The 16535-nt window shown below is 45.0% G+C and overlaps 1 protein-coding gene and 1 long non-coding RNA gene across 4 annotated transcripts in view; one reads left to right on the top strand and one right to left on the bottom strand.

The window, feature by feature from the left end:
* Positions 1–5030, top strand: part of GFPT1 (glutamine--fructose-6-phosphate transaminase 1) — a 58859-nt gene extending 53829 nt beyond the window's left edge. For all 3 annotated transcript variants that reach the window (XM_084615067.1, XM_084615066.1, XM_084615068.1), the window contains one exon: positions 760–5030. In XM_084615067.1, coding sequence (XP_084471193.1) covers positions 760–804 — 45 coding nt within the window. In that variant the 3' untranslated portion in view covers positions 805–5030. The remainder of the gene's footprint in view (positions 1–759) is intronic.
* The window catches only part of LOC311513331, a 39914-nt gene that overhangs the window by 4658 nt on the left and 18721 nt on the right, over positions 1–16535 (bottom strand). The gene's annotated exons all lie outside the window — the stretch shown is intronic.

The raw sequence follows: 16535 nt of genomic DNA, 5'->3' as shown, positions 1-16535 counted from the left end.
CCCACTACAGTTCTTTGAACTTACTAGCACCTTTAATCTAAGAGGGTTTTGATGCTTAAGTCAGTGGGGAAACAGTGATGGCAGATAACACTTGTTTCCTGCTTTTACTGTTGAATAAACCTCTTCCCACACTGCTGGTGGAAGTTAAATCATCCATCCCTTGTTCAAAAAAAAGACAAACTATGGTTTAGATATTGCTACAATGCATGTGCAAGAACATTTGGCGAATGCAGTATGCTTCACTCATGAGCTTGATCGCACTCACTGCTGTCGTTTTTGCAGAACACTTCCATAAAGATGTCTGTCCCTCTGCTTTTCTCCCCTCTCAAGGCATGTCTATACAGAGACCTTGTGCATGGCGAGCCAGGCCGTAAAACTGCACTAGGGAACTTCAGCGCATTATAGCAGGGTCCACACGGCTACTTAATATGTGGCAGGCTGGAGCACTGTCGATTTACATCCTGGCTTGCCACAAACAAAGTCTTGTGCAGACAAACACACCACCCCCACCCCCGCCCTGAGGGTGCAGAAAATTAAGCTTAATTATCATTTGAGCTAGATCAGGGCCCAGAGAAGTTTTCTGATCTATTTACAACAATTCTCTTGGTCGAACTATTTCCAGAGCTCTTAACAAAACTAGAGTGGTCTAGTTTGGACAAAAGCCTTTGAACAAATGCCAGTAAATTTAATATTGTCTTTCATGAAGTGTAAAATAGTGATGTGTGGTCTTGCTCACAAATTTTTTTTTTTTTTTTACAGGTTGATTTCCCAAGAAATCTGGCCAAGTCTGTAACTGTAGAGTAAAAGTGCACCTGAACCTTAGGGGTATGGGGAAGTAAATGGAGAGACTTTTTGGGTACCAAAATACCTTGATTTTAAAGTCCCCTAGATCAAATCATCTTTTGTGTATAAAATCACCATAATTGTTACATTAGTGATTGTCAAATTGATTCCATATGCCCTGTCAATAGCTTTGTTTTGTTGAAAGGTGCTCACTAGGAGACTTGGTAATCATTTCAGGGGCGAGATAATTTAGGTATAAAGGAACCTCCCTGATCTATGCAGGTACTTAGTCAATTGTATGTGCCACCAACTGACATGGAAATTAGAGCTGTAATAGGCCGTAAATGAGCACACAGACACGATGGTTTAGAAGAGATTGTGCCTGTTTACAAAAAAAAATTTAAGGAGAGATTCTGATTAGTCACTGGATTTCCCTTTATGTAATTTGGTTAGGGTGCCTAAAATTAGCCTCAGAAAGAATCTAGTCTAGGGCAAATGCCTAGCAACTGACAATCCTGCAGAGACAGTGGGCCAAAATCTGCTGTCAGACAACAGAACTCATCCAGAGTTGTTGGAGTTCATTCTAAATGAGAGCAGCAGCTGACCCAATATTGGAAGCATGTAATATTCGCAAACAATATCATCCCCTTGTTGTGGGGGGAAGAAGGAGAAATCTATTGCTCCCACAGGACCATTGCAACACTAAAGAGAATTCCAATTTAGGTGCTGGGTTTATTTTACTGCTGCTGTTAGCAAGTATGATTTGGAACACGTACAAGAAACTTGCTCTCAGAACAGGATCCTTGTATGTGCACAAAAAGTTAGTCTGGGCTTGCTACGCTTGACAGTGTTTGTCAGGAGAATTGCAGGGAACGAATGCATGGCTTTCATTTTCATGGCTGCTGTTACTTAGTGCTAGTGACAGCAAATAGTTTCAGGGCATATATGGTTTGAGAATTAGACCAGGAAAATCAACAAAGCTTCATTCACAAGACTACGAACAATATTTTAAGTAGCTTGCATTGGATTAAAAGCAGAAATAGCAAAGTTACCCTGAACTTCAATAAAAGGATGAATGTCATTGGTGGGTTTGAAGTAAACAGCCAGAGTTTATAGCCAAGGCATATAAAAGAACATAGGACTGTAAGACTTAAAGTGAAGCCTGTAGCTTATTAATGGAACATGAAGGTCATGCCGCCATAGTTAGGGATTTTCTTCTTCACAAGATGTAATATTTTGACCTTGTAGAAGTCTGCTTTACCAGAGGGCCTGTCGAACACGGCTCTGAGTATGCTGTAGTCAATTGCTCATACAGGTTCAAAGGACCGTAGCTATAGCAATGCCCTCTCCCATTCTTAAAATTGATATGAACTGAAGTCAATAATGTAAACTTCCTGCATTTTTGTATCTTATTCATAGATCTGTTCCCTGCTTAGTTTTACTGTCTTAGCAAGAGCTTGAGTACAGCTATTAATGCATTGTATGAGGACCACGATTCGTGCTGAGCTATTAATTTGTATTTAGGAATGAAGTAGTAACGGTAGCAATTTAATGCCTACACTATTACAATAGATGCTAATTTCATTAGACACCTCAGCCTGAACTGACAATTGAGACTTCCCCACAATGATTTACTAACAAGCAACATTTTTTATATAGCCCAGCACTACATGTTAGCTAATGACAGTTTACTCTTAACCTTCCTCAGCTTATGTTAGTTTCATTTTTAGGAGGGAGGGAGCTGCTGTTAAACTTGGAAGAGCTGAAGTCAAGGGGAGAAAGTGCTGTGATTCTAATGTAAGGAAGTGAGACCCTTAAAGGGGGAAGCATTCCGAGGTACCCATAGATTTCAGGGAGAGGAATTGATTTGGAGATCTTTTTCCCTAATTAACTTGGAAGACAAGCTAGAAGTGCTAGTCTAGGTTTGTACAGATGGGATTTTATTTCAGAAGCAGGATTGCTACATAGTACAAATCTGATTGAGAACATCAAGTGCAGCTATTTTCTTTTCGTAAAAGGACCAAAGAAACAGGATACTAAATTAAAGAGCTGTAGGTCTGATAGTTTCTACAAAGCTGTTTTACCTTGCAATATTTATAAAATCTCAAAGTCACGCATTTACTTTGATAGGATGGACAGCCCCAAAGACTTTACAAAATCAAGCTCAATTGCTTACTAATGAAAATTGCAGAGGAAGAGATTAAACCAGGGAGCTACATTAAGGTCCAAAACTCAGCCTGCTAAAATTGAAATGTATGTGACTAGAGTATCAGATATTGCAATGCATAAAAAAGAATGTTCTAGAACACACTCACTGTGAAGAATTTTTTTGAATGATTATGGTAGGATATCCTTAAAGCATCTCATTTTTGCCAATTGCCATGCCAGCGTATACAGGATTTTCTTATCCCGCTAGTTTGATGAAACAATGTTGTTTCCCCCTCCTGCTGCTACCTGGAAGTTTTAGAATGTCTTGTGCTCTCCGAACTGAATGTTTAGATTACTGAGCCAGTAACATTAATTCCTTCCTAACTGATGTATTTAAAAAAATTCATTAGCCCTTTCCTTAATCAAATGCGTCGGCTCACACTTGTCTGAAAAGAATTTTTAGTAAGAATGTAGCATATGTTCACTTTTGTTTTAGTGCATAAAGAGTTCAACAATAACTCCTGCTGCTATTTCAAGAGAAGACATTGAAGGTTTCCTACCAATTATTTAACAAAGCAAGAGTATTTTTAACTTACTGAAATATAGAACTAGACAATTTTTCAGACAAAGAACTCTGCTCTTCTCATGCAAGTTCACTCCTGGAACTTGATACCAGAGTATACAGTAGCAGAAACACGGTCACGACTGGAAAAGGTTTAAGCCATTCAATCCTGCTAAGCCGCACTGCCCGTTGTTAGAGTATTGCATAAAAGACCTCAAGAGGAGGCAGTGTATTTTTTTTAAATCTTGCCATATTTACCAGTACAATGGCACTTAGAGCGTGTCCCATGATTAGTAGGCTATGGGTTTTGCCAGGGTAAGGTTTTAACTAGCATCCTCTCCATTTATGGACTAAGTTACTCTGATCTGTACTTTGCTCACAAGGAAAGCTCTCCTACTGTGGGTATTCTTTGGGCCTCAACTTTTACTGAGCAGCAAGACCCAGAGGCAACAAACCTGGCCTCTATCCTAGTTTAAATTATGTGCCAATAAAGGGGTTGTCCTAAAAACATTTGAACAGTTTTTCAAAGGCAAGATTAACAAATTCCAGTGTAATCCCCACCTAGAAATAATGTCAATATGCTTCTGGCACTGGTGTGTTAAATGAAGTATGCTTGGTTTGCTCAAAGGCAAATTGTGCAATTCATGGCAAAAATGTGGAGGTACACTTTTTAAATTACTATTCAAAGACGGGGGCGGGGGCAGAAGTAGCAGTTTTAAAAATCTTCACCCAACTTGTATTTACAACGCAGGAGACAAAATCCCTAGGAATGTTTGAAAACCAGAGCCCAGTGACTATGTTCCAGAAGCAAGTCTGGTCAAGCCTGGTTACTGGACTGCCAACTGGGAGACTAAAGGGGTGCACTCAGTGGTGTGACTGTAACACTTTTAGGACACACCTGAGCTATTTAGTTCAAGTAACAATGGCGGTGAAGCTCTGGCTATACAAGCCCATCCAGGACTCGTGTCTTGCAGCTTCACTGTTAACGTTATTCAGGCTTGTGCTACGGTCCCAACGGACTGTAGTGTAGACATACCCTGGGACTGGCGATGCCTTTACTATGGGATGTTGTACAGCTCTTCCCTCCTTCAGAAGTCACCTGCTAGTCCTTCAGAACACAGGCAGACTGGAAGATGAAGGGGTCTGCAAACAGAGTAAGCCGTGCTAAAGCAGATTGCGAACGCTTAGTTGTGGCAAAGGTTAGGCCCGAAGCAAGTACCTGTTAGACATTTACCTCAAGACATGGGATCCCTCCCCAATGTGAGAAAACTGACAGAAAACCATTGGTATCTGTCTGAATTGAAAGTTAACTTAGTTTCCTTTCCGTCTTCAGTGGGTGTAAACAGACATTTGAAGTGGCAAATATTACCATTGTTTTCCTTTGCATGTACATATCCAGCTGAGTTGGTTTATGGGGACCATTCGGTATCTTGCTTCCTGTTATATGCTGTCTGCAGAAAATGTTTTAGTTTTGTGTGTCGTATTTTATAATTTGAGTTTTGTATCTCACCCTTTGAATAAAATGAAGTGCCCACCATTAAGTGGAGAGATGTGGTCTTTAGTTGAATCCATCATGTGAAATTTTCTACTGCTAAAACCATCCGTAGAAGGAGCATTATTCTCTAAAAAGTTTTAACTGAATTCAATATATGATTGCAGAGCTCTAAGACTCCCACTACTGATTTAGGAATACAGCTTCACCCTTAGATGCCAAGATAATTCCCATAATCCTGCTGCCCTAACTTCCATGAATGTAGTAATTGCCATACTTAACCAGAAGAGAGTCATCCATCTGCCCCGGCACTCAGTGCTCCAGTTGGAAATAGAACAAGCTCCTCCGCAATGGACAATTATAGAATAAGCTTTCCTAAGGGGCAGGCTTCTCCTAAACCATGTCACTTAGAGATAGATTCATGCCCCACTGCGTGAGCATTTTAATACAGATTTAAAAACCCGAGTTGTAGGTACACAGCAAAATATACCCCCTTCCACGTAGAACCTCCCCAGAAATGACTGATGCTGATTGAATCCTACCATGCTCTTGGCCTCACTGATATCTTGTGACTGAGTTCTAAAGAATGGAGTCAGACCTACTCCAGTTTTGAATTTGTCACCTTTCAGTGGGTTGGCTACTTGCTCTTGTAATACACAAGGACATAAATAGGATAGGGGCATTCCTGCTGTGAGGTTTTTATAGTAATAGAAGTACAGAGCGCCAAGATCATGCAGTTTCTCATAAGACAGCAGCTGAGAGATAATCAAGATAGTTCATTGCTAGGAAATGCCTAAACAAACCCAGCAAGTTAAGCCCACAAAAGCAGAAGAGTCTAAGTCTGAAATCCCATCCTCCAAGTCAAACCCATAGATATTTGACCAATGCCTTTTGTGATTTATTGGCCTCTGGTATTCTCCCCTGCAAAGAGATGAGTCAATCTCTCACCAGCTACTGTTGTTCCTTGGTTAGCTGTACAGCATTTAGGGTTGCCACCTTGAGAAGCAATTGATAGAGTATCTGTGTGAATCACTTTAAAGGCCAACCTTTGCATGGCTTGTACCTCTAGCACCAAATTAAGGTAAAAAAGTTTAAAAGCTGTGCCAGAGAAAAGCTAACTCAGAGCCTTCCCTATGTATTGAAAACACTACACTTATCCAACTCTGAAGTACAGTGAATACATTACTAGCATTGCCTCTCCTGCCTATGGCCCAGGAGTCAGGATAAGGGAACTACCTTTTCTTAACCAATTACACAGAGCCATTAAGTACTATCAGAGATGACACTGATTGGTTATTTGCATGCCTAATTCACCATGGTAACTTCGCTCAGGACCAGAATAGCAAGAATGTCACATTTGCTATCACCTTATAATAGCCATCGAATGTAAGCAGGCTTACGATAACTTGCTACAGTTAGAGAAGTCTTCATTTAACATAGGACCAGAGAACCTAGGCCATATGTATAGCATGGGGGACTATTGTGGGAAGCAGTAACTGGAAGATGTGGGGGGTGTGGCTGGACAATCAGCTGAAAACAAGCTCTGAATGTGACCAAAAGCTAAACATTGTGGGATGCATAAACGGGGGAAGCTTGAGATTATTTTACCTCTGTTGGCACTGGTGTGTCCAGTCCTGGTGCCTACAGATGAAGGATCATAGAAGAGCTATGAGAATGAGTCTAATCAAAGAGCTCAATCTAGTTAACTCAACAAAGAGGAAGTTAAGGGGTGACTTGATTACAGCCTATGGGGAACAAATATTTGATAATGGGCTCTTTGGTCTAGCAGAGGAAGGTCTAACACAATCTAATGGCTGGAAGTTGAAGCTAGATAAATTCAGACTAGAAATAAGGTGTACATATTTATCAGTGAGTAATTAATCATTGGAACAATTTACCCTAAGCATTGTGGAAGATTCTCCATCCTCAACCCTTTTTAAAAATCAAGACAGAATGAATCTTTTAGAACAACAACATCCAAAGAATTATGTTCGGGAAGTTCTCTGGCCTATGTTATACAAGCGGTCAGACTGGGTAATCACAATGGTTCCTTCCAGCTTTGGAATCTAAAACATGGTTGCCAATATTCTTCACACCATGACTAGGGTGACCAGATGTCCCGATTTTGGGGTCTTACCCCCCACCCCGTCCCGATTTTTCACACTTGCTATCTGGTCACCCTAACCATGATTACAAAAAAACCAACCCTCCAGTCCTGCCACTTGGCCTAATGGAAAGTCTCTTACAGCAGCTGTAGTTGCGATTGCATCTAGCAGAAGGCAGCGATGCACACATTAGCCTGTGAATGTAGGCCCGAAGCACTAACAGTTGTCAAAATAAATGAAACTTACGCTCAAGCAATGATCCAAGTGGCTGTTTTGACTCTCAGCCAAATTCATTCCTAACTCAACTCCATGGACTAATCCCCCAAACACCAGCTTAGCAACATTGCCAGGTCACTAACCCATATGAGTAGTTCTCATTAATTTGCATTACAGATTTTGCAACATCTAGAAGCCACAACCAAGAGCAGGCCACCCTCATGCTAGGCAGAGAATATACTAGATCAGTGGCTCTCGACCTTTCCAGACGACTGTACCCCTTTCGGGAGCCTGATTTGTCCTGAGTACCCCCAAGTTGCACCTCACTTAAAAACGACTTGCTTTTAAAATCAGACCAAAAAAAGTGTCCCTCTATTACTTTTACGGACTCTCTCATTTTTACCCTACAATTATAAAATAGATCAATTGGAATATAAATACTGTCCTTACACACACACACACACACAAATATATAGAGAGCAGTATAAACAAGCCATTGTAGGACAGTTTAGTTTGTACGACTTTGCTAGTGCTTTTTCTGTAGCCTGTTGTAAAACTAGGCAAATAGCTAGATGAGTTGATGTAGCCCTGGTTGAGAACCACTGTACTATAGAATAATACACTCTAAATATACCTGTGCAACAGGTATACGATAGAAGGGGAAACAGACAAAGTGGCATGTCTAAGGTCAGATAGTAGGTCAGGTCAGAAGCACAGCTAAGGATGGAATCAGGTCTCCTGATTTATAGTCCAATCGCGATCCACTTAGGCCAAGCTACCTCTGAAATCTTCACATGACTAAACCTAGTAGGATATCTGCAATGAAGGCAGCAGTGGGTCCAGCTCCTGCCAGCCCTTTTATGCAGAGTGTCCTTTGACATCAGAGTTCCATCATCTGCAGGTTTGGGCCAGATTTTTAAAAGGTATTACATACCTTTCTGTAATGAGATTACCAGAAGCATATAGCTGCCTAGCTCCCAATGAGATCACCAGGTCCCCATCTGCCTCATTAGGCTGCTAAATACCCTTAAAAATCTTTGTGGCTCTTTGTGCTTCGTTGTTCTCCTAAATCGGAAAAATACATTTATTTGATTGAAGATTTGCTGCTTTTGGGGACCATAAAAGTGCATCTTAGAACACTTTCACAGCACAGGCCTCATCTTAAGGCTTGTCTACACAGGTGCAAGTTCCTCCAATATAGCTACGTGGATTTATTTGCAAGACCATTAATATCGGTACCACGCACAGGTGTTATAAACTCTGCTTATACCTGGACATTGGATCTATGATAAGGGATTCCACTAGCGTAAATACCAACAGGGTAGTCGGTGGTGCAAATTATCGTACAAGAGGATAGACCCTTAATGGGGAACATTTAGAAGCACACGATAGAAACCTCTCAAGTTAAGAGTATGTGGGAGTTGTCCTTCCTATTCATCTCCAACTTCTAACCTGCTGCCCACTGGTCCCCCCCGCATGCTACTCCTTGCCACCTTCACTTCTAGTATTCCAAATCTTAAGTCAGAGTGTTTCCAATTCTCCCCTCATTTATCCTACTCTGTTACAAACTGTACCTCTAACAACTGCTGGAGCCTGAAGGGCTAGTGGTCAGCGCTATCCTGGGATTTAGGAGCCCTGGATTTCCTGCCCCCTGCTCTGCCATACTCTCGGTATGACTTTGGCAGGTCACCGAAGTCCAGATCCTCAAAAGATTTTGGCACCTCAGGGAACGGATGGCCAGGATCCCCTGGGGGACTAACTTGAAGGGGAAAGGAGTCCAGGAGAGCTGGCTGTATTTCAAGGAATCCCTGTTGAGGTTACAGGGACAAACCATCCCGATGAGTCGAAAGAATAGTAAATATGGCAGGCGACCAGCTTGGCTTAATGGTGAAATCCTAGCGGATCTTAAACATAAAAAAGAAGCTTACAAGAAGTGGAAGGTTGGACATATGACCAGGGAAGACTATAAAAATATTGCTCGGGCATGTAGGAATGTTATCAGGAGGGCCAAATCGCACCTGGAGCTGCAGCTAGCCAGAGATGTCAAGAGTAACAAGAAGGGTTTCTTCAGGTATGTTGGCAACAAGAAGAAAGCCAAGGAATGTGTGGGCCCCTTACTGAATGAGGGAGGCAACCTAGTGACAGAGGATGTGGAAAAAGCTAATGTACTCAATGCTTTTTTTGCCTCTGTTTTCACTAACAAGGTCAGCTCCCAGACTGCTGCGCTGAGCATCACAAAATGGGGAAGAGATGGCCAGCCCTCTGTGGAGATAGAGGTGGTCAGGGACTATTTAGAAAAACTGGACGTGCACAAGTCCATGGGGCCGGACGAGTTGCATCCGAGAGTGCTGAAGGAATTGGCGGCTGTGATTGCAGAGCCATTGGCCATTATCTTTGAAAACTCGTGGCAAACTGGGGAAGTCCCGGATGACTGGAAAAAGGCTAATGTAGTGCCAATCTTTAAAAAAGGGAAGAAGGAGGATCCTGGGAACTACAGGCCAGTCAGCCTCACTTCAGTCCCTGGAAAAATCATGGAGCAGGTCCTCAAAGAATCAATCCTGAAGCACTTGCATGAGAGGAAAGTGATCAGGAACAGCCAGCATGGATTCACCAAGGGAAGGTCATGCCTGACTAATCTAATCGCTTTTTATGATGAGATTACTGGTTCTGTGGATGAAGGGAAAGCAGTGGATGTATTGTTTCTTGACTTTAGCAAAGCTTTTGACACGGTCTCCCACAGTATTCTTGTCAGCAAGTTAAGGAAGTATGGGCTGGATGAATGCACTACAAGGTGGGTAGAAAGGTGGCTAGATTGTCGGGCTCAACGGGTAGTGATCAATGGCTCCATATCTAGTTGGCAGCCGGTATCAAGTGGAGTACCCCAAGGGTCGGTCCTGGGGCCGGTTTTGTTCAATATCTTCATAAATGATCTGGAGGATGGTGTGGATTGCACTCTCAGCAAATTTACGGATGATACTAAACTGGGAGGAGTGGTAGATACGCTGGAGGGGAGGGATAGGATACAGAAGGACCTAGACAAATTGGAGGATTGGGCCAAAAGAAATCTGATGAGGTTCAATAAGGATAAGTGCAGGGTCCTGCACTTAGGACGGAAGAACCCAATGCACAGCTACAGACTAGGGACCGAATGGCTAGGCAGCAGTTCTGCGGAAAAGGACCTAGGGGTGACAGTGGACGAGAAGCTGGATATGAGTCAGCAGTGTGCCCTTGTTGCCAAGAAGGCCAATGGCATTTTGGGATGTATAAATAGGGGCATAGCGAGCAGATCGAGGGACGTGATCGTTCCCCTCTATTCGACATTGGTGAGGCCTCATCTGGAGGACTGTGTCCAGTTTTGGGCCCCACACTTCAAGAAGGATGTGGATAAATTGGAGAGAGTCCAGCGAAGGGCAACAAAAATGATTAGGGGACTGGAACACATGAGTTATGAGGAGAGGCTGAGGGAGCTGGGATTGTTTAGCCTGCAGAAGAGAAGAATGAGGGGGGATTTGATAGCTGCTTTCAACTACCTGAAAGGGGGTTCCAAAGAGGATGGCTCTAGACTGTTCTCAATGGTAGCAGATGACAGAACAAGGAGTAACGGTCTCAAGTTGCAGTGGGGGAGGTTTAGATTGGATATTAGGAAAAACTTTTTCACTAAGAGGGTGGTGAAACACTGGAATGCGTTACCTAGGGAGGTGGTAGAATCTCCTTCCTTAGAGGTTTTTAAGGTCAGGCTTGACAAAGCCCTGGCTGGGATGATTTAACTGGGAATTGGTCCTGCTTTGAGCAGGGGGTTGGACTAGATGACCTTCTGGGGTCCCTTCCAACCCTGATATTCTATGATTCTATGATCTAACTCCCACTGAAGTCACTGAGAGTTAGGATCCTCAGTGTCTTTAGGCCTCAGCTCTGCCCTCTGTACAACGGGGATAATAGCACATCCCTCCCTCACAGGGGTGTTGTGGAGATAAATACATGTAAAGAGTGTTCGATGCTCAGACCTCACAGTAACTGTGCCCTGGACAGTCCTGTCATCCTGGCGTTCTAATATTCCATTCAACTTGGGTGTTGGCGTTTTTACATGCAAGTCTTGAAATCTGGGTCCCTAAGATTCTCTAAAAACAGAGACACAAGCTGGTAATGTTAGGTGCACGATCAGATTCTGTAATAACTTCAGCATAACTTCTACAAGGCGTGTTTTAGACTCAGATTTAGACACAGAAGGGACCATCACAATCATCTAATCCAGTGGGTTTCAACCTTTTTTCCAATTGCAGACCCCTAAAAAATTCCAAAGTAAGGTGTGAGTCCCTTTGGAAAGCTTAATCTGCAGACCGCCGGGGGTCCCCAGACCACATCTTCAAAACCACTGATCTAGTCTGACCTTTTGCACATTGCAGGCCACAGAACCTCACCCACTCCTGTAATAGACCCTTAACTTCTGGCTCAGTTACTGAAGTCCTCAACTCATGATTTAAAGAGAATCCACCATTTTCATATCTTGTTCAGACAGCAGGCAGGTGTAAAGGGTGTTTGAAACAAGAAGACTGATCTATCGGATCTGCCCAGTTTGTTCATAAGGAGTGAGATCCTCATTCACTCAGCAACAAAGGAACACTCGCTGTTGGGGGAAAAGTTAGCTCCACAAATTACCCAACGCTGTTTTTAAATGTAAGATGAAAGAGCCCCCACGGGTTACGACATGCCGATGTAAAACAGTTTTAAACAAATCTCTGCCCTCGCGACAATCCAAACACCGCGGAGTCTGGCTTGTGCACAAAACAATGCACTATCCTCATGGTCCAAGCCCACAGTAATGCAACTGAACAACAAGGCAGACTGAGAAGTCCCACTCATCTGCTGTATTGGAGGAGTTTTGTGCTGCTTCACCGGAACACAGCTTTGCTAAAGCTGGTGTGGCCAGCCATCGGTGCATGTGGCATACGGGGATAGATCTTCTGGTAGCACAGAGCTGATGTAGCAGCACCGGTCCCCATCCCTCCAGTCAGCATAAGGGGTATGACTGGGGATCCCTGTTTCCCAGCTCTTTACAGCTTCCACATAAGCCCCATGGGCTATAAACGAGAGCAAGCGGAAGGCTGTTCACCCAGTTGCATAATTTAGAGCAGCAAGTCCCAAGTATGGAGGAGAGGGGGTGTAGGTCAACACACACACACAGCTCTTGGAGTTATGCTCCTCGGGAATCGGGGGCTGGGGCTATATTCCCCAGCTTTATGAACCTCTTCGCCCCCAGCAACACTGGGAAAGCTTGGCTATGGAAACAGGACGATGCCGCAGGGTAAAACTAATTCAGGCAGGTTTTTACAGCCTCTCCTCCTGGAGGGAGCAGGGTTTTGTTACATGCATCAACCAGTCATTTAAAAAACAAAGAACCAGATGAGAAACACCGACATTCTCACTCTGATCACCACCGTACAGGCCTGTTCAAGTGTACCCCCTACTATTTGGATTCCTAGGGCGCTTTCTGCCTGCACAGCGCCCGCAACGTGCGAGTAAGCGCTTGCCTTCACCTCCTCTGTGGCTTATCTGAGACATGACTCATAGCCCTCCGTCATGAGCAGACACCGCAGGATCTGCCCTGACAGTTATTTCACATCCTATACATTATTACCCCCGGTTATCCATCACAGCTCCTGCAACGCCTGATCTTTCCTTGGCTGGAGAAAACACAGCTCGTTTCTGGCCTACGCTACCAAAAATATGGTTTAATTCAATTTCTGGAATCCTCAGGAGGAGGGGGGTTGCCACGTGGCTCTGTGTGTGTGTGTGTGTGTGTGTAATTCAGAGGCTGTCTCCATGCGACGCTTGCCACAGGGCAGAATTCCACATTCGCTGCAAAGCCACTCCTCTTTAGCCGGGGACAGGGCAGGCAGGGGAACAGACCGTCTTGAAACTTGACCTGTACAGAGGCGGATTAAAACTCAGCAGAACCAGTTACCAGCAAAATGCCACCGGACCTAAACCTTTTGCTCAGCACAGCCTGCCTCTCTCACATAGACTATTCCTCCTCCTAAATAGATGCTTGACCCTCTCTCCTGCTTGAATCTGATCTTCCTCCTAAGCAAAGCAGCCCAGTCACACTCGAGCGGGCAACAAGCCAGCAGCAATCAGCTGTACACAGTTCAGACTCCAGCTGCTTGCTCTCCCATTAATATCCCCAGCCACAGAGCAAAGATCACAACAATCCACCCCCTGGCATTTTAATTGAAGACTCCAGATTCCGTTGCTGCACAATATCCTTAGTCCCATGGGGGGGTCCTCCAGGAATTAGGTTCTAAAACTGGCTGAAACTTTTTCATCACAGCTCTTTTGTCCCCCCTCCCCTTTTGACAAAACACATTTTCATGAAAATCCCCATTTTCATTGTGTTTTGGGGGCGGTTTTCACTGGGAAAAACAAAACAAGCATGTGTCCGTTCTCCCAAATGGAAAAAACAGTTGTTGTTTTTCTGACAAAACTAGCTTCCGGGTTTGTTTAGCGCAGTAAACGAACTCTGCTCTCTTGGCTTCCCTTGGTGTTTGTCTGTGGGTGCCCGCTACGAATTGAGCAAAGACCTGGTAGCTCTGAGGCCAGGCAGGTCTCCTCCTGGAGCCGTTACATGAGCTGCAGTGGGAACCAATATGCTTTAGTAGCAGCAGGAAAGATGGGATGCATGCAGGCCTGCAAGTAGCAGAGCCAGCTAAGACCTAACTGTGGAGCAAGTCTGACTGGGACTTCGCCCGCCCACTGCTAAAGGATCCCGCCCCCCAGCCCAAGAGCAGTGTCCACAGGACCTGGAAAGCCAAATTACGGGGGACAACTAATGAACAACAGGGACAGGAGTGCGGTCAAAGGGTCAAACGAAGGGAACCTGACAGGGACATCGAGCAGAGAACCCCGGCCGGCGCCCACTGCTCCTCGAAGGCGTCAAGGGAGTCGGTGGACGCCGCCCAGAGGAACTCTGCCTGGAGGCGTGAACGGACGGAGGATCGGAAACTGTGGAGCGAGTGCCAGGCACGGGGATTGCTGAAACCAAAAGGAGGGGAAATTGAAAAGCACCAGCACATACAATAACCAACTGCAGGACATGCCTAAAGACTCAGGAGAGCCACCAGAGACAGTGGCAGGAGATGCCCAGCCAGCTCTCACTCAGCTGCGGGGAGACACTCCTTTTGTATTCCTTTGAAAGCAGTTTTTGAAGCATCTTCCCTGTTAAGGAGGATGGACGCCGCTGGGCGTGTCTGTGAGATTTACAGCCGTGCTCAGTCTTTCAAAAAAGCCAACCAAGTCTTCCTTAATCAAGTAGCCTGACAGTTCTATTAATGCAACATGAACCCTGCGAAGCCAGACATTTCGAAAGGATTGAGGGGGCTGTGCCGGGCCAGGAATTGCTGAACGCCGTGCAAATCCCCACCTAACCTCACCAAAAAAATCAGACAGATTTTTTTGAATCACAAGGCAAAATAGGGGGCTTTGCTCACTAATCACTTTGCTAAGTGCGGGGTATCAGAGGACAGTGTTTGTTTAGAGCACAGTCTGGCTTACAGAACCAGCGTACCATGTAAGAACCTAGTCTGACTGGCAGGCTTCCTTCAGGAAGGGCTCAAGGACAGAGCAGAACATGAATGAATGAATCAGCTCAAGAAAGGCCACTTCTGCGGGGCATTGCCAGACCTAGGGCAGGGAAGGCAAGCACGTTGCCAAGATGAAACCAACGTGGCAGGCATGCCAATAAACTGAAGCCCGGCAGGAGTTCCTAGCACTGGACTCCAGCCACAAAGTAATAAGTGACCCAAACTCAATGTGAGCTTGTGGGGGAAGAGAAGGGTGTTCGCTCAACTTCTCGGGACTCTGAACACCGGATCAGGAATGTGTGTGGGGGAAAAGGGCTTGTAGGTTTATATGACTAAATCAAACACCAAGCTCCGGAGGTTCTCCTCATTCCCAGTACCCTTTCCTACGTCTCTGACCTTGCTTTGGCTCCTGGCGATAAGTTATAATCGATCCCCTGCGAACTGCACCTGCGCTGTTCCTGCTGTGTCAGTCGGTCTGCCAGGGTCACACCCTGGACCCGTGCACCATCCCAAGCTGTGCCGCAGGAACGGCCAACGCAGCTGGAAAAGTTTCAGCTTGAAAATACTGAACGTGGGCGTTGTACGTGGGCGAGGCCGCTTCAGTCCGGGTGCTGCACCGGCGAGGGCGGTTGACATGAAGTGACCTAGCAATGGTGGGTGAATACAACCTCGGAGCTCTTCTCTCTGCGCGCCGCAGAGCACGGGATTTGAACGGGACAGAGAAATGGCATGACGCACTCCATGCCAGCATCAGCAGAGACACGACTGCCTGAATCCAGGGCTGTTGGGTCGCTCAGCAAAGAGTAACTTGAATGAGAAATGAGGCCCTGGCCAAAGTCTCAGAACCCACCACCAACTAGATTTTGAGGCTCAGACCTGCGATGCGTGTAGCTACAAATACATCAAGTAGTTCTCAAAGCACTTTATAAAACGAGGTCAGTCTCATTATACCCATATTACAGATGGGGAAACTGAGGCACAAAGAAGGGAAGCGACTTGCCCAAGGTCACCTAGCTGGCCAGTGGCAGAGCTAGGAATAGAACCCAAGTCTCCCGAGTCCCAGTCAGAGTTTAAGGCCAGAAGAGACCGGATCATTTAACCTGACCACTTGCATAGCACAGGCCACGACCACCACCCTGCCACCTGCACACGAAATCAAATGGTTTAGTCCAGTGCGCTCTCCTTCAGTATTCCCCATTTAACTTTTCTAATAACTGCTTGTGTGCAGATACAGCAGCCATTTTCCCCTCCAGAACAGCTGCAGTCTCTTAAAGAAGAGATACACACACTGTGCTTCAGAGTAACAGCCGTGTTAGTCTGTATTCGCAAAAAGAAAAGGAGGACTTGTGGCACCTTAGAGACTAACCAATTTATTTGAGCATGAGCTTTCGTGAGCTACAGCTCACTTCCTCAGATGCATATCGTGGAAACTGCAGCAGGCTTTATATATACACAGAGAATATGAACCAATACCTCCTCCCACCCCACTGTCCTGCTGGTAATAGCTTATCTAAAGTGATCATCAGGTGGGCCATTTCCAGCACAAATCCAGGTTCTCTCACCCTCCACCCCCCCCACACAAATTCACTCTCCTGCTGGTGATAGCCCATCCAAAGTGACAACTCTTTACACAATGTGCAGTCCTTACTCGG

The sequence above is a fragment of the Lepidochelys olivacea genome (genome assembly GCF_965140295.1).
Source record: "Lepidochelys olivacea isolate rLepOli2 genome assembly, chromosome: 26".
Lineage (NCBI taxonomy): Eukaryota > Metazoa > Chordata > Testudines > Cheloniidae > Lepidochelys > Lepidochelys olivacea.
The sequence above is the reverse complement of the archived record's forward strand: the minus strand, read 5'-3'. Positions and strand labels throughout refer to the sequence as shown.